The sequence below is a fragment of the Protopterus annectens genome, chromosome 2.part1 (assembly GCF_019279795.1).
Source record: "Protopterus annectens isolate FY-2018-M chromosome 2.part1, PAN1.0, whole genome shotgun sequence".
NCBI lineage: Eukaryota > Metazoa > Chordata > Ceratodontiformes > Protopteridae > Protopterus > Protopterus annectens.
The window spans coordinates 1,438,011,902-1,438,030,320 of NC_056729.1; the positions used below are offsets into that span (position 1 = coordinate 1,438,011,902).

Below are 18,419 nucleotides of genomic sequence, written 5' to 3' on the forward strand. Positions count from 1 at the left end.
AATAGAATTTACTTTTTAACAGGGCATTTATTTTGGGAGAAGTGTTGGTTGATTACCTATATTTATGTACTGATGTTTTTACATATTTACGTAAGTGCCTTTTTGCTACCCATTTACTGAATTGCTGTTTTAAGCATTTAATTGCCCTTAATTGTTTAATCACCAGTATTTATAAGCACTGCCATCTGAAAACACTTTGTCTGAAGAAGTTTTATGATTCATACAGGACAAAAAGCAGAGAGAAGAGTGTTGCTTAACAATAAATTTTCGTTTCATATTTGCTGGACGGTGGCTTGTGTCGTTGGTTTCCCTTACATTATTCAGGTTTTGATTTTTGTGTTACTTAAAGATTAGCAAGCATGGAAGCACCACAAAGAATTGTGGGGAAGAGATAAGTAGTGGCAAGTGTCGATTTAGTTGCACTGGTGAGAAAATATTTGCAATTTTGTATATGCAGGTCACATTTAAGATTATCATCTACTATTATCCCTAATAATTTGCTATGAGAAGTGACTTCAGTGGTTGTATTATCAAGAGACAGGACTTTAAATTGTGTTTTTTATGGGAGAGGGTTTTGGGGAAAAAAGAAGTAGTTTGTTTTTTTATGGCTGATCATGAGTTGTGAGTTACAAAGCCATGTTTCAGTTGCTCTTAAAGTTTCCTGAATAATTTTTTTAGAGGTGCACCATGATGTCAGATGTGCAAATGAGCATGGATCCATCTGAGTAATCTATTTAAGCCTATTGTGTGGATGTATGGAGGGTGTTTCTGAAAATGTTAACGGAGAAATAAGCAACGATAGAGCCTTGTAGTACACTGGTGGTGAAGGGAGGTATGGACAGAAGGCGGAGTAACATTTTACCGGCTGATACCTATTAGATAGGTAGCTTTTGAGCCACTGAAGGGTGAGCTGAGAGAAACCTAATGAGGACATATGAAGCAGAAGTTTGCAGTAACAAACTGTGTTGAAGGCTTTAAACAAGTGTAGAAATAAGGACAAGAATAGTTTGCTGTTATCTCAAGCCTTATTGACTGCATATTGGTTAGAAGTGCAGTGTTAGCACTATGGGAAGGAAGGAAGCCGTGTTGTGCAGGAGATAGGAGTTCTTTCTGTAGGAGATAGTTTAGCAATTGTTTGAATACATTTTTCAAGTATTTTGAAGAGGGGGAATATGACTGTTATAGGTCTAAAGTTAGTAATGTCTATTGAATTTCTTTCTTTGTGCAGATAGATAATGTGTGACATTTTACGGACAGAGAAAATGTAGGATTCCTGGACTGACCTATTTATAAGGATTGAGACAGGACAGACAATGCTATCAGCTGCTATTATAACTTACTCGCTTGGAAGGTCATCAGCTGAAGTAGAGCATGGTTTGATTTTGTTTAAGAGTAGTTTTATACAGGATGTAGGCACAGGTTTGAAGGTGAAAGTGGATGTGGTGACATATGGTTGCTGGGCAGGGTTAGGATTAGATGTTGGGGAACCCTTTGGTTAAAAAAAAAAAAAAAAAAAAACAAGTAATCTCTGTGGTATCCTCGAAGTCTCAAAACAACCCACTAAAGTGTAATAGGTCCAAAAACAAGACAGTGTAAGAAACTTCTCTGTGTGGAAGATTTTCAGTCCATATATTTCTAGTTAATCACTGTATATTAATCAGATCAGACAATAGTAGTATAAGTAGCGAACTTAAACTCGTCTTAAGTCAAAACAAAACAAAACAAAAAATAATAATAGAAAATATATAATTGTACAGCATTACTAAGTATTTGAAAATAATCCAAGCAAGACAGGCAGTCTGTTTCCAGTCGAAAATCCTTTATTAAGTACACAGACAAGCGATCCAAGTAAAACAAAAATACAGTAATAATTTCCTTACAAGCTTTCTAAATATATATATATACTTTTTATCAGACATGGGAGTGGTTTATTGTGCTGTAAAACAAAGTGTTATTGGTACACATGTTAAATTCACATCCCTTCCCCCATCAGTGTGACATTCGAGCTGGTCCTGCCCTACTTAGTAGCTGTCATAATAATATATAAACCTTTATGTACTTTAAATCAAATTTATAATGATGTGGTACCTCTTATTTAACCAGATTATTAAGTAGATTATTAAGTCTGTGATTTTATCCAAGACAATATATTACATGGCTGGAAATATATCAACCTTAGTTAATCTGACAATCAAAAAATATATATAAATATATACATGTACATTTTGCATGTATAAATCAATTTCTATTTTCATAACCTATTGTTAACAAAGATCGCTTTCGTCCTTCTAGACTTCTTCAGGTCTGTGTACAAGAACCCTAAAAACAATCTATAAAAAAAATCTATAAAAATATATATATTGTATAATTAGTTAGTATTGTTATTAAACATCATTTTGAATAAAGTGGAAAAAAGAACCAGAAAAAAATAAAAATAAGAAAAAAATGTATGTATGATGATGGAAACAAAATATACACTTAAATTTCAACAGATTAAAAATGGTATTTAAAACCAATTTGTAGAATAAAATAAAATAAAATACAATTATTTATGTAAACAATGTGGCAATTTTCTAAGTTCCAGTGCACTTTTAACTGAACAGTAGTAGTTTAGTCCAGGCTTCCTAAAAGAGTTCAGCTTTAATTGCCACATGAGTTCATGTTTCTCCAGAATATTCGGGATGTCTCCTTCAAGATCACCCATGTCTATGCGATCCAGGATCTGGAACTTAAAACCTGTGTGTCTTTTATGAATAGAAAGGTGTTTGGCTAGTGCATTATTTTTACATCCAGAGCGGATTTCTGACAGATGACATGAAATCCTATGCTTGAGTTTATTTATAGTCTTGCCCACATAGAATGCATCACATTCATTGCACTGTGCCCTGTAAATTACATTTGTAGTGTTACAGTCACCCCCTGCACTGGTTTTAATGATCTTCTTTAAATAAGGGCAATAAAAACTATCACCTTGCTGTATAAATATACAAAATGTACAATTAGTTTCACATCTTTTAGTGCTTTTCTCATATGGTCTAGGTTTAAATTCAACAAAACTTCTAATGTTCCTGGCCTTCCTATAAACAAATGATGGGGCTTCACCTATGATGTTAATCAGAAAAGGGTTTCCTGTGACAATGTCCCAGTTTTCTTCAATAACATTTTTGATACTGTGATAATCCAAAGTGTATGTCAGGATGCAGCTATTTTTGCATTTGTTATTCTTTGTGGAATTACTTAACATTTTTCTACTGGAGAGGTTGAGTGAAGGTGCTTCATTCCTTTGCAGTTCTAAAATGGGTTCCAGGATGTTTTTTAAGATCTGACTTTCATAGCCTCTCACTAGAAAATCATTCTCTAAGTTGTTCAGGTTTCTCAAAAATGGTTCCATCTCCGTGGTAATTCTAGCTAATCTATAGCCTTGGGACTTCACTACATTATACTTGGTTTTTGTAGGATGTAGACTTTTACTGTGGAGTAATAAGTTAACCCTCGTTGGTTTTCTGAATAGATCAGTGGTGATTCTGTTATTGTTGGTGTCCTTGGAAATCTGCATATCTAAGAAAGTGGTTGAAGTACAGCTATGGGAAGAGGTAAACTTCAGGAAGGGGGTTGTTTGACTGAGGTAAGTGATAAAATCTCCAAGCTGCAAGGTGTCACCTTCTCACACAAGTAATGCTGTACAATTATATATTTTCTATTATTATTTTTTGTTTTGTTTTGACTTAAGATGAGTTTAAGTTCACTACTTCTACTACTATTGTCTGATCTGACTAATATACAGTGATTAACTAGAAATATATGGACTGAAAATCTTCCACACAGAGAAGTTTCTTACACTGTCTTGTTTTTGGACCCTCTCATGCTATCCCCCCTACCCTATCCCTTCCTTTTCCCAGTCGTACTCTGTCACAACCCCCAAAAATTTCCCCTTGTGTAAAGTATCTCCCACCTCACTTCATCTTTCTTCCTCTTTCACACCACTCTCTCCAATGCCTCCCTCCCTGCCTCCCTACCTCTTTTTGACCTATATCCCAGTTTTCATTAGTAGGATATGTAATGTCATTAGTAGAAAATGTAATATGTATAACACAATGATTTACTATACCTATATACTTCTTTCTCTAATGTTCATTGTGATCTGGGTATCACATTATATTCTGAAATATGAAACTGATCTGCGCATCACACTAGGCTCTGAGATATGTTTTCTAAACTCTATGTAAACCATATGCTAAAATTTCTCTTGGAACTTTTCTTTGTAAACCTTAACATATTATGTAAGTTACTTGTTAAAAACTGTTTTGGAGCTTTTCTCTCTTGGCCTCCACTGAAAATGGGCTGAAACCCAGACAGACTTTCCCAGTAAACATAAAAATAAATACATAAAATAAATACATAAAAAATAAATATTGTGGTGTTTTACATATTTTCACTACAGTGAGTCTGGAAATACGGAAACTGAATGGCTGAAAGATCGAACTTACATATACTCAGTCCAAGATGCCCTTTCTTGGAATATTCCCTTTTCTCCAAGGTATGGCAATCTCAGAGTTGGTATACATAAGTTTGGGGGTGGAGTGGGGGTCTTTACTCCGACTTGGGGGTGTGGGGGGGCTTGAACCCAGCAAAAAGAAGTCTGAAGGAGAAAAGTGATTTTCATAATTTGCTCTTCTCCTGTGGTTTTGGTCTTTTTTTTTTTTTTTTTTTTTTGGCTTTTCGGTACTTGGCATTCCGAGTACCAATATTTCAATTGGGAGCCGCAGAAAATGTCTGGGCTTCAGCATTTGATGGCCAAGTGGGTACCATATGGGACAGCTGCCTTTTGCTACAGCATGAAAAGCACCTTCTGAGACAAATACAAAGCAGATATCAAAATATCTTTATTTCATTTATTGGCCAGGAAAGCTCGACTAGGACAGAGCCTATTTTTCGCGGAGGCCCATAGAGAAATGCTCCAAACGCATGTCTTTGGAATGTGGTAGGAAACCGGAGTACCCAGTGGAAACCCACGAATGCAGGAAGGACATGCAGACTCCGCACAGAAGGCACCGAAGCCAAGAATCGAACCACTGAACTTCTTGCTTTGAGGTGACAGTGTTAACTGCTGCACCACCCGTCTGAGTACTACTAAATAAACTGGTAAGGTTATGGCAGTGAGCACACTCTAAGTCTAGGGATGTGAGTTACTGCTGTGAGACAGAGGGAAAATGACTTACATGAATGAGAAAACTACGAAATCTAGTCATGTGCACAGCACAAAAAGTAAACAAATCCACTAATTAGAAACATTCCTGCAGTTCTGTTGAAGTAAGATTTGACCTTTAATTTTTATTTTATCTCTGCTTTGTAGGGCTACAGACCATTGTTGTGGCAGTGTAATGAAACTGGTTCTCTCCTTACACATAACAAACTTGAAAAACCTGCAGGTTATATACTATTCTAATCAGTATCATTCAAGGACAAGGAGTTAGCATGAAGAATATGCTTCTGTAAAGGTTTATAATTTGTTTGAAAAGCCCCCAGTGAATGGCAAACAAAAAGCAATTTTTGTCTAACACACCATCTTTTCAAAATAATTGAAGAAATTCACTCACCATAAGCAGACACCAGTGTGGTCAAGCATGGAACAACAACAGCAGCAGCTGGAAAACAAAACAAAAAACAGGGTACCATTTTAATAATGCCTGTGTCAGAAGACAAAGCTAAACATGCCCAAAAATAAAGATAATGATCAAAGGCAATGCTGTATACATACATACATATGTATATATATATATATATATATATAAACATATATATATATATATATATATATATATACACACACACACACACACACACACACACACACACACACAGATATACATATATAAATATATGGGTATGTATCACTTCACCTAAAACTCATTTCACTTAAACTCATTTCAATGAGACCAAATCACCTAAAGTTCACTTCACCTAAATCTCATTTCACCTAAAACTCATTTCACTGACAAGTAGTACAATAAGGCAAGTCAAAGGTATATGTCCTTTTCCCCACTGTAGTATGATCCTGGTGTTAGTATCTATATTAAGGGGGTTGTGTGGGGTGCACAGCCCCCCACAATGGGGCGTGTGGGGGGCATAGCTCCCCACATATTTTGGTTTTATATTGTTTGGTTTTGTTTTACATTATTTGGTAAAAGCCAACTTAGTGGGGGCTGCACCCTCCACACCCCCCTTAATATATATACTAACACCAGGATCGCACTACAGTGGGGAAAAGGACATATACCTTTCAATTGCATTAGAATACTACTTGTCAGTGAAATGAGTTTTACGTGAAATTAACTTTAGGTGATTTGGTCTCAGTGAAATGAGTTTAGGTGAAATGAGTTTTAGGTGAAGTGATACATACCCATAAATATATACATTATATACATACATATATATATATATATATATATATATATATATATATACATACAAACACACACAGATACATATAACTATATATAATATACACACATGTATAGCACATGCAGTTACATATGTCTTTCTTTCTCAGCTATGTCTGTCTGCCTATCTATTTATCTATTACCTATTCTCACACCAATAAGAACTTTTCTTGTACTACTACTACTACTGTGCAATATTTCACTGTGTGTAGAAAATGTTACAGGATTTATGTGGAATAAGCTGAAAAACATCGGACTCACTAATTCAGGGAGCATGACTCATTAATTACGAATGCCACCACAGCAAACTCATTGTTAGTAAACAGTCTTATTTCCAAGTAGGGATTTCAGGACAATGACACCCCAATTTCATGTGTGCAAAAATGGGAAAAAGGGACTGAATGTATGGATGGGTCACATAAAAAATGGAGAAAACAAATTTATTGTTTGTCTTGGTTCTCAACAGTCTTCTCACATGAACGACAGACTCTTTTTTACTGACCACTTTCAGTCAGCCACTCCTTGCTTTCAAGAGATTACTGACTCCTTGTGCAATCTCTTCCACTGTATGATTAAATGCACTGCTGTTTTACAGATTACTGTACGATGATGTTTATTGCATCTTACCAGATTTCACTAAAGTGAATTAGTTTTAATGTACTCTTCTACAGGTACCCAGGCTTGTTTGACTTTGATAACTGATACAAGTTCATTATGCTTTGATAATTTTTGCTGGGTCTGGGGCCATAATTAGGCATTCAATATTTCAGTTCAATAATCATAAGTCAGAATCATATATGGTACTCTTTGGCAGGCCCATGAAGCAGTACTTATAAACAATGTTACAGAATAAAAAATAAGTGTGGTTAATGCATTATGTAAAAATTCCATTGTGTGCACGGATTTTTAGAGATTTGTTTTTCACATTATTATGTCAGTAAGGAATTTTGTGATAGTAAGGACGATGAACTGTAGTACAGGAAAATTCAGTGGCAAATTAAACTGAATTCTAATGTAGTGACTGGGCTTAACCATTCTATAAAATTTGCATGTGTTTTAAAATATAAAAAAAGGATTACTAAGATCAGGGACAGCCTCAGCATCAGTTGGGTCCAGTTTGGACTATTTTGGTGCCCTCTCCCTCCAAGTTGATCCCACATAACACCCCAACCTGGCTTCCTGAATGTAACACTTATTTCCTATTAGGTATCAAAAATATATGCTATTAATACAAATTAAAATAAAACAAAATGTTTATTAATTAGCTTATATTTTGATATGACACGCTACTACAGAAGAAAACTACTGAACCTCTCCAGATTCAACATCTGCTGTAGTCTCTCTCTCAGGATCTGCTTAACTCACTCAGACACATTATAAGGGACTTGCTAGATGGGCCACTGAGGCACTATATCTACAAAGTGCTTCATCAGGTGGCTGTACCCTGGCTTAGCAGTAAAAATGTTCCTAGACTCCTCTAGTTCATAGGTATGTACTAGGCTACTGGCCCTAGGGCCTATATAAGCCTAGCCAAACGGTACCCTGGCTTTTGCCAACCAAGAAAATTATTTCCCTGTACCCCTGTCAAGCAGAGCCACAGCAGTGATCCCCAGGGTGAATTTCCTATCTCCCATCCAATCATCAAGATTTTTCTTGAAGAATGCTAATAAGGATCTTTGTTTGATATAGATAGGTAGTCTGTTCCAGAGTATGGGAAGTCTCTGGGACAGGAATCTATCCCTCCAGCATGTTCTGTTTATTGTGGTGACAAGGTTTAGGTCCCTAGAGCATGTAGCTAGGAGGGATTGGGATTTCTTTACATGGAGCATGTCCAACAGCTCTGGGTTTGACATAGCTTTGTATGTTAGGCAGAGATTGCCTCTGAGTAGGCAATATGTGACAGAGTAAAGCTGGAGTTTTTTGAGACAGTCTGTGTAGGGCATCTGTTTGAAGCCGGTAATCCTCTTTGTGAGGTATTTCTGTGGCCTTTCCAGTTGTTGTAGATGTCTTGTGAGGTACATACCAAAAGGGGCGTTGTACTCTATAATGGGTCTAATGAGTGATGAGTAGAGGGGAACAATGACCTCTTTTTTCCTGGATGAGAAACCTTTTGTGATGAGGTGTGCCACATAGAAGGATTTCCTGACTACTGTGGCAATGTGATTAGTAAAGGAGAGACTACTGTCCACCTGTGTCCCAAGGTCTCTTATCACACTTTTGGTGTTAAGTAGACTACCGCCTATGTGGTAGTTCATGGGTACAGAGTTTTTACCAAAAGGGATGACAATGCACTTTTTGGCATTGAGCTTGAGGCCATGGCTTTGACACCAGGCATTTGTCTCAGTGAGGCCCTTTTGTAGGATGTCCACATCGTTAGGAGTTTTGATTATGGCTCCTAGTTTGCAGTCATCTGCGAACTTTGTTAGCCAAGGACCTTCTGTGTTAGCCTGTATTTCAGAGAAGTAGATACCAAACAGGAGTGGACCTAGGACTGAACCCTGTTGTACTTCACTTGTCACTGGTATGAAGTTGGATTTAGAGCCTGCTACTTTCACAGTGCGGGTTCTGTCAGTGAGCCAGTTGGCAATCCATCTTGTGACATAGGGATTTACACCTAGTTTAGTGAGTTTGTCTATAATTCCAGAGTGGGTGATGATGTCGAAAGCCTTGGTGAGATCTAGACAGGCTGTGTGAACCACCTTACCCTCATCTACAGCTTTGGTCACCTCTTCAAAGAAGTCTATCAGGTTTAGGAGACATGATCCGCCTTTTACAAACTCGAACTGGGTAGGGTCCAGAGTTTGGAGATTACCAATGTCATTGTTTATAAGCTCCATGATGATACTCTCCATAGCCTTGCAGACCAGGCTCATCAGGCTAATGGGGCGGTAGTTCCCGGGATCCATGGTGGCTCCCCCTTTGTGGAGTGGGATAACCGTTGCTGTGCACATTCAGTGGGCACAAAGCATGAGTTGAGGCTATGACTGAACATGGTACTTAGGTGGGGTGCCAGTTTGTTCTGTAGTTCATGTAGAATGCAGCCTGGGATGTTGTCAGGTCCCATGGATGCTGTGTTCTTGGCTTTGGAGAGTGTGTTTTTTTACCTATGCAGCGGTGATTACAGGTACTTTGCATTCTTCTGGTATAGAGATGAGTCCTTTAGGGGATGAGAGAGGGGTAAAGTTAGCACTGAACCTATCTGCCAGGATGTTGGCAATATCAGTTGGTTCTGTACATTTAGTGCTATTGTGCTGTAACTCAGGGCAGATCTGAGTGTTGCCATTGAGATTCTTGACATAGCTATAGAATGATTTGTGGTTGTCCTTAGAATCAGTGACAATTTTTTTTCGTAACTAGCTTTGGAGGATTTTATGAGGGATCTCAGCTTCTTACTGAGGCTGACCATGGAGTTCCTCCAATCATGGGATTTTACTCTTTTTTTGCAACAGTTTCTTTCTTCTGTTGTAGAGTTTGATTATAGCAGGGGACCATCAAACTGGCTTCCTTTTTTTGGAGGATAGCATCTTGGTTCTGTTAGGGATTGCACGATTCATGCACTCGTGTAAATGCTTATAAAGTGAAATTGTATAGGATTCAGCAGTCGTATCTCTATTGTCCGTCAGCATGAGTGTCATGACGTTTGCCACTTCTGTCTTAAGAAGTGTGAAGTTGGCTTTGGAGAAATTTTTTACGGTGGTTTCCCTAATGGGGGTGGGGTGGGGTGGGATGTGGATGCCTAGGGTGATTTGCTTGTGGTCGGATCTGACCAACGAGGAACTGACCTCTGGTGTGGAACACTGATTGTCCATGTTGGTAATGACCAGGTCTAGGATATTGCTGCCCCTGGTGACGGTCCGGATAAGTTGATCCAAGGCATTGGAATTTATGAATTCCAGAAAACGTTGAGCACAAGAGTTGGTACATGAGTAGTTTTCCCAGTTAATGGTGGGGTAGTTGAAATCACCCATTATTAGGGTGTTAGGTTGTACCCTAATATTTTCCAGTGTATCAAGAAATGAGGAGTGGGAATCCTGGGGCATGGTGGGGGATCTGTAGCAAGCTACAATTTGCATTGCAGTCATGCCCAGAGTTAGTTGCACTTGGATAATCTCAGATGCATTATGCTGAGCAACTAGCCTCGAGGTGTGGATATCCTTAATGAATATGGACATGCCTCTGCCTTTAGTGTTTCGGTCCAGGTTAGGTGGCCGAAAGGTGTGGTATGAATTATAACCTGGTAATGCAGGGGTGCTCTCTGGAGCCTTGAACCAGGTCTCTGTCACTGCACAGATGTCAATGTTCTCCACTTTAAGGAGTGCCTCGAGTGAGTGCATTTTGAGATTTAGACCTAGCATTAAGTAGCACTACCCTCAGAATTTGCTTGCTTGTACCTGTTACGGTGGTGAATTTGTCATTTGAATCTTGCCTAAAAAAGGCACTACAGGGGTGGCAAGAGCCTTAGCCAGTATCCGGAATCCCAAGGGTGACAGGTGCAGGCCATCTCTGGCAAAGCATCATGGTTTGTTGATCATGTCATCCCAGGCAGACAGATACTGGATCCCCTTAGAATGACAACAGAAGCTTAGCCAATTGTTGAAGTCAGTCATTTTGTCCTTGTACTGTGGTATCATTCTGGGTGATGGCAGGATGCTACTCAGGGCTAGGGTCATACCTGCCTGGGCTACAAGATCAGAATGCTCCTTCATGTCTCTTTTCATGCAGTCCAGGGAGGTACGTCTCAGATCATTCATACCAACATGGAAAATGACAGAGTAATATTTGTACTTGCTGTGGAGTGACCTGAGTGCATGTGTTATGTGGTGGATCCTAGCACCTGACAGGCAGCTGACAGTAACTTTCTCCTTGTTTAGCCTGGTGAGTAGAACATCAGTGTGCCTGACTATAGAGTCACCTATGACTAGAGTGTTGTGTATGTTGTTATGCCTTATGGGCTGTGGTTGAGTGGCACACTGAGTTTGTGGGCTATGTGTCATTTGGGTTGTTTTGGGGGGGGGTGGAGGTTGCTTGCGTTTCTGCTTTGGAGGTCCCTGTTACTTGGGTAGATTTTTTTTAGAGCCTCCGTGAATGTAGTACTGCCTGATCTCCTGAAACTGGCTAGCAGATGACCATGTGCAAATAGGTAGCAAATCAGTAAAAAGATAAAATGTAGGTAGGTACAGTACAGAGTTGTGTTCTAGACTATTACTATGGTGTAGGTGGTTTTAAATGCAAAGAAACCTAGAATATAGCAATGGGAGGTGTTGCTTTACTGTAGTACCTAAGCAATAAAACCTGTTAAACTGCGCTCTCCTGGCGATACCTCTATTTACCTTTGGATAGCCATCATTTTGGAGTTACAGAACATAATGGAATGGTAAACGAATTTAGCTATACTAAAAGGAGTGCCTTCAAATTGTTATTTTTACACATAAGAAGCAATGAAAGTGGAATTTTTGATGTTAAATTAACATAAGTGATAAATAATTCCACAGCTACTGAGTTTGAAAACACAAGAACAGGTTGAATGAGAAAATCTGTTTTTCTCATAGACCAGTATATTCCATAGTAGAGGCTGATCAAATCACTTTTTTCAGGAAAACTCTGAAATAGTTTAGCTCCCCTTAAATAAAAATAATTATCACCAGCTCTTCAGACAATTCACAAGTAATTAACCACCACTAGTTCCCATGAAACAATAAAAGAGATATAAGGTTTGTCTTCTTCCCCAACTAAAATTGTTTAACATTCAAGGGAAAATAACTTTAAATAAAATAACACATTGCAATAAAACAAGAAAATAATATTTTATTTTTATTTTATTTATTTTACATTTGTTAACTGGGTTAGTCTGGCTGAGCTTTGGGCTCATTTTCAGCAGAGACCTGGGGAGAAAAGCTCCTCAGGACTAGAAAACAATTTATTAAATTTTAGTAACATAGTAGTAACAATCAGCTATAGGATCTTACAAGCAGAGACCTGGAGAGAAAAAAAGCTCCTCAGGCAATTCAATTATACAGAGTATTAACAATTGGCAGACAAGTATGTGAGTTGTTACAAAGTTTTAAACAATTAGCAGAAGAAAATGTGGCTAGTTACAATATTATTTAAGCTGCTTAGAGCAAAATGAGTTACTAGTTAGGCAGATCCTTATTTAAAGTGGGTAGGATCTAGTTGTATAGGAGTTTGGAAACAAGAAAGGAAAGTAGGAATGGCTAGTAGGAGATGTAGGGGAGGTAGAGTAAAGGAGACAGACTAGACAGGTAGGTTGTGTTGAGACTGTAAGAATTAAGAGTGGTTGAAAATAGAGGAAAGGAAGAAGTAGAAGAGGGAGGGGAATAGTGTTTGAGATACATTAAGAGTCAGGTGGTGAAATAGGTGAAAGGATGGTGGTTTCAGGGTGGTTGGCTACAGTGGCAAGACCACTTTGTTTTTAGGTATTTCCTTGTGGCTAATTTGAAACTTGTGCTATGCTGAAGGGATTTTATTTCCAAGGGGAGTTGGTTCCAGGATGTAGCTGGGTTATAGTTATACAGAAGGCAGCCTATTTTGGTTTTGGGTTTGTAGATGTCTAACAATTCTTGATTTGAGCTACGTAGCATCCTAGCAGGGGAATATTTGGATATGATAGTGGAGAGGCTGGTGCAGCAAGAGTGTAGAAAGAGGATAGAGTGGATGACTTGTAGTTGGTATAGTTGGAACAGTTGAGGGAATTTTAGCCAGTCTAGTTGCAGTAGTGCTAAGCAGCGGTGTGACTTGTAGGTTTGGTTAGCTGCAAATCTGGCGATCTTATTACAGGTAGTTTCAAGCTTGGAAATAAGTGTAGAATTTAAGTTTGTGAATATGTGGCAGCTGTACAGGAGTGTTGGCAGTAATAAAGCCTGGGAGAGAGTTATTCGAGCAGTGTTAGTTAAGTATTTCTTGCTACGGAAAAGGTGTCCAAGTTTCTGATGAGTTCTTTTTACTGAGTTAGTAATAGAGAGATCAAACTTTAGCTGATTGTCCATTGTTCCACCTAGCAATTTAGTACTAGATTCAGTTGAGATGATAGTGTTGTTGCAGGATAAGATGGTAAATGTACTTTTGAGTGTGGTGATGTTTTTAGGGAGGAAGAGTAGGAGCTTAGTTTTTTTTTTTTGATTAAGTATTAGTTTGTTATCACTAAGCCAAGTCTCAATGGTGTGGAAGGATGCCTGGGTAGTTGAGTGGAGGTCATTTGGGTTGTTAGCAATGGTTATAACAGTTGAGTCATCAGCATATTGCACAAGAGATGACTGGGGACAAGAGGAGTACAGCAAGTTGGTGAAAATATTAAAAAGCAGTGGTCCAAGTATGGACCCTTGGGGGACTCCCATTTGTACAGTGAGAGGGAAGGATAGTGCAGAGAGCCATTTAACTGATTACTGGCGGGTAGAGAGATAGCTGGAGAGCCAGGAGATAGTAGAGGGAGAGAAATGTAAGTTAGTGAGTTTATCTAGAAGGAGTGGGTGAGAGACTGTATCAAAGGCTTTAGAAAGGTCAAGGAATAGGCATGAGACAAGTATATTGTTATCACGAGCTAGGGAGACTATGTTGAAGAATGACATGAGTGCAGTAGTTGTACTATGCTTGGGACAGAAGCCATGCTGTGTGGGTGTGAGAAGGTTTTCCTGGCGAAGATAATGCATTACCTGCTTGTGAATGCATTTCTCTAGGATTTTTGAGAGTGGAGAGAGTATAGCAATCAGTCTGAAGTTGGATATGTCTGAGGAGTTGTCCCCTTTGTGAATGGGTAGAGTAAAGAAATTCTTCCATACAGTGGGGACATAGGATTCAGAAATGGATCGGTTGATTAAGATGGATACAGGATAGGCAAGAGGTTCAGATGCAATCTGTAGGATGTAAGAGGGTAGCTTGTCAACAGATGGGGAGCAAAGTTTAAGTTTAGAGAGTAATGAATTTACATAGTTAGTTGATACTGCTTTTACAGAGAAGGAGTTAGGAGGGTTTGGAAGAGGTATAGAGTTTGTGGGGGTGCTAGTGTTGTTTTTCGGGGGGAGATAATTTATTATGGAGGTTACTGGGTTTATAAAATGATTGTTAAATTTGTTGGCTATGTCTTCAGGTGCTATATGAGCTATTCAAACTGAGAAATATGCTCCCTGGCCCAATGACTTAGAGAGAAATCAAATCCTGACTGTGCTCTAGCTGACCTGTGTTGTTCTATCAACTTAGGCGGTGGAGCGGCCGTGGGGAGGCCAAAAGTCAGTGGCTGACACCAACTTGCCCATTCTTTGGGGACGGTCGCTCAGCTTACTGCATTGACAGCACCTGTAGGAGTGGAGGTGAATCACTGACATGAAGCAGCCTAGTGTGCATGTGTGGTAGCATGCAAGTGCTTCAAGGAAAGCAACCATAATGTAGCATGCAAGCCAGAAGTAGAGGGAATTCAAACAGCAAGCAGAATGTGCAGGCTGGACTGCTTTCTAGCACCCCTCACCCCCCAAACAGCGAAGGAGAAGCTGACAAAGCTCACCAGATGGTGAATGTATGAGCTTGAGGGCTGTCGCCTGAACCAGTGAAGTCTGGCTCTCACCTTATTTGAGAAACACATGGCTCAATAGAGTAGAAGACTGTGGAACCACTGAGTTAATCCTGCAGACCCTAAAAAGCTATTTGCTTTACTCATAGCACAGTTTATTCTGCTGCAGACACAGCTCAAGTCAGTTTCTCAGGAAAACCTTGAAATGTTTTCTTTTACTTTAAATAACATTACTACAGCTACTTTAACTTCTCCCTCTTCTAGTTCCAATGACTAGTCAAATTTTTCATTTTCTAACCCAGAACGTTTAATATCTGAGTAAAAGAACATAAACTAAAATACTACAATAAAACAAGAAATCAAATATGAAATCTACAAACCAAGAAATGTATTTTTCTCATAGGGCAATGTACTTTGTGGCAGAGGCTTTTCAAGTAAACTTTTATCAGGAAAACCACCAAGTTTTCTTTTCATCTTAAATGAAAATACTAGCTTCCAACTCCTCATAAAGTTCACAAGTAATTCACCTTCTCTAGTTGTGATTCACTACAAGAAGCAGAAGCTTGGTTTTCTAACCTATCCTAGCATTTTTTTAATATTCAAAGGAAAATAACTTTAAGTAATACACTTCACTGAAACAAAAAAGCAATATGAACTCTACAAAAAAAATCAGCCTTTCCCAAAAAACAGTCTATTCTGCGGGCAGACACTGCACAAATAAACTTTGTTACTTCTTTTGTGTGTCCAGTCTTTAAAACTGACAAAAATTCAAGTTTCTTTATTTTAGTTTGATAACTGATTAAGTAGAATTGTTCACGGACCCTTGTCAGCCATGATCCCAATTAACCAACAAAATAAATACTTGAAAGGATACATGAATCACATAGAGGAACAGTAAACTGCAAAGAAACAACAAGAGACATAATGTTTTCTCCAACTATATTAACTCAAACAGATAAAGTAGTACAGAGCTGTGCCATTTGAAATGCATACTATATATACATACAACAGTTTTTTATACTTATGTATTATGTTTTTAATAAGTAACTATATGAAAATTAATTTTATTAGATGTTAAGTGATGTTTTTAAAATGAATTTGTATATTTATTTATAGTGGTTCTTTGAATGGCTGGCTTGATCATGTGACTTTAATGGTCCTCTACTTAAATGTGTCAATGTGTTGTGATTTTGTATGCTGATGTAGGGTGTAGACCTGAAAGCTTCATTAAAAGTTTCTTGTTTGTGACTATCATGTGCTGTGGCCATTTGAAATGCATACCATAACAATAATCCAGAGGAAGAGGTTCTTTCTTATCCAGGTCCAAACTATCCATGGTGCAGACAGGATACAGATTTTTTTCCCCAGTTTAATGAAACCTTTTATCTCATATGTATGGATTATTACTGAATGTTCCCTGAAATAATCAACATGATAGGCGCAACAGGTACAGCTGCAATTATTACTGTAAAATATATATTGTTGGGACAGGGTATACCTGATGTCACATTTGATACTGGTCTGCAGCACATATTCAAACTATATTGAGTCTATTTGTTAAGAGGGGAGAACTATCCAAATAATAAATAATTTAACAAGAAAGAATTGTAACACAGACTACTAGAACTGTCATCCTGCAATTTTAGAATACAGGAATACTATAGTCTCACACCAGCTCAGTTTTGATGGGCAGAAGTTTGTAAAGCAAACTGCCTATGTCATTTGTATTACTGACAATTGAAAATTAAGAATAAGTAAAAGAAACACTGGAAATAAAATCAGAAGAGAAAGAAATAGTACTATGACAGAAACTGCCCAAAGCTACAAGACTTTACAAGCAGGACCCAAAATAAAAATTAAAAAACATGGAAAAATCTACAATCTTAAGCTAAACTAATTAGTAAGATAGGTGAGTCAAGATATAGTGCAGTTCAGTGAAGAGAAGAAACCACATACATTTGTACAAAATAAATGTATCATAATTAGAAGTTATGTACCTACCATAACGTTCCATGTTAGTTGTCTTCTCTCGCCTTCTTTCTTGCTGGATGGGTTCGGAGCCGATCCTCGGCTCCGACTTGCTTAGCTTGAGAACTCCTTTTACCAGCTCGAGGCAACCCTATATCCCATGATGCAAGGCGGGACTACCTCAGATCTCGTTTGGTAGCTAACCTACCCTGCTAAGGACTAACCTAATATATTTATGAAACCCAAGTTCATAATAAAGAGTCCTCTAATGAAGGCTCAGGAGGAACAACCTGATAGGAACTCTTCAAGATCTGTCCAGGCCAGGGGGAAGGAGGGAGGGGCGCAAGAAAGAAGGCGAGAGAAGACAACTAACATGGAACGTTATGGTAGGTACATAACTTCTAAATGTTAAGTTGTCAATCTCGCCTTCATTCTTGCTGGATGGGACCGCGTCCCTAGCACCTGTATCCCGGGTGGCTCAATGGAACAGACTCTTGAGAACTGTGGAACCAAAACTGGCCCTGTCTCTGGAGGCCAAGTCTAACTTGTAATGAGAGACAAAGGTATGAGGAGTGGCCCAAGTAGCTGCTGCACAAATGGTATCAATAGGTAGTCTATCCTGAAAGGCTGCAGAAGTGGATAGACTCCTGGTTGAGTGTGCTTTCGGTTTAGAAGGTAGTTGCTTGCCTCTGAGAGAGTACACATAAGAAATGGTGGAAGACAGCCATCTGGATAAGGTCACTTTAGACACTGGGAGACCTTTCCTGTTTTCTGCATAGGAGACAAATAATTGATCCGATTTCCTGAATTGTTTCGTTCTATGCAAATAGTACCTGAGCTGACGATGGACATCCAAAAAATGAAGGTTTGTTCAGCTCTGTCAGAATAGTTTGGGAAAAAAACTGGTAGATCTATGGATTGATTAATATTGGTTTGAGACACAACTTTGGGAAGAAAGGACGGGTTCGTTCTTAAGGATACCCTGTCCTTGTGAAAAACCAAGTAAGGGGAACGGATGCAGAGAGCTTGAATCTCGGAAACCCTTCTTGCTGAAGTGACAGCCAGTAAAAATATAGTTTTCCAGGTCAATAATTTCAAAGAACATGAAGCAGACGGTTCGAAGGGAGGTAACATCAAGGATGCCAACATTAAATTTAGATCCCATTGTGGAGGAGGATGCTTTATCGGCGGCTTTAGGAGAAAAACTCCTCTCAGAAAGGCCTTGCATAGTCTATGAGACATAATGTTATGATCATGCAAGCCAACATGATACTTGGAAATAGCAGCCAGTTGAACTTTTACTGTAGATGAAGAAGATCCTGACTGAAAAACTTCAGCCAGGAAATCTAAAACAGAATGCACAGGAGCAGTAAAGGGATCAATATTCCTGGAATTTGCCCAAATGGAAAAACGTCGCCACTTGCTAGTATAAACGGTTCTGGTGGACGACTTTGAAGAAGCCACTAAGATGTCTCTGACCGAATCAGAGATCA

The 18,419-nt window shown here is 38.6% G+C and overlaps 1 protein-coding gene across 1 annotated transcript in view; it reads right to left on the reverse strand.

The window, feature by feature from the left end:
• The window catches only part of MFSD10 (major facilitator superfamily domain containing 10), a 1,679,282-nt gene that overhangs the window by 188,364 nt on the left and 1,472,499 nt on the right, over positions 1–18,419 (reverse strand). Inside the window, exon 11 of the mRNA XM_044062919.1 lies at positions 5,598–5,645. Within this exon, the coding sequence (XP_043918854.1) occupies positions 5,598–5,645 (48 nt within the window). The remainder of the gene's footprint in view (positions 1–5,597; positions 5,646–18,419) is intronic.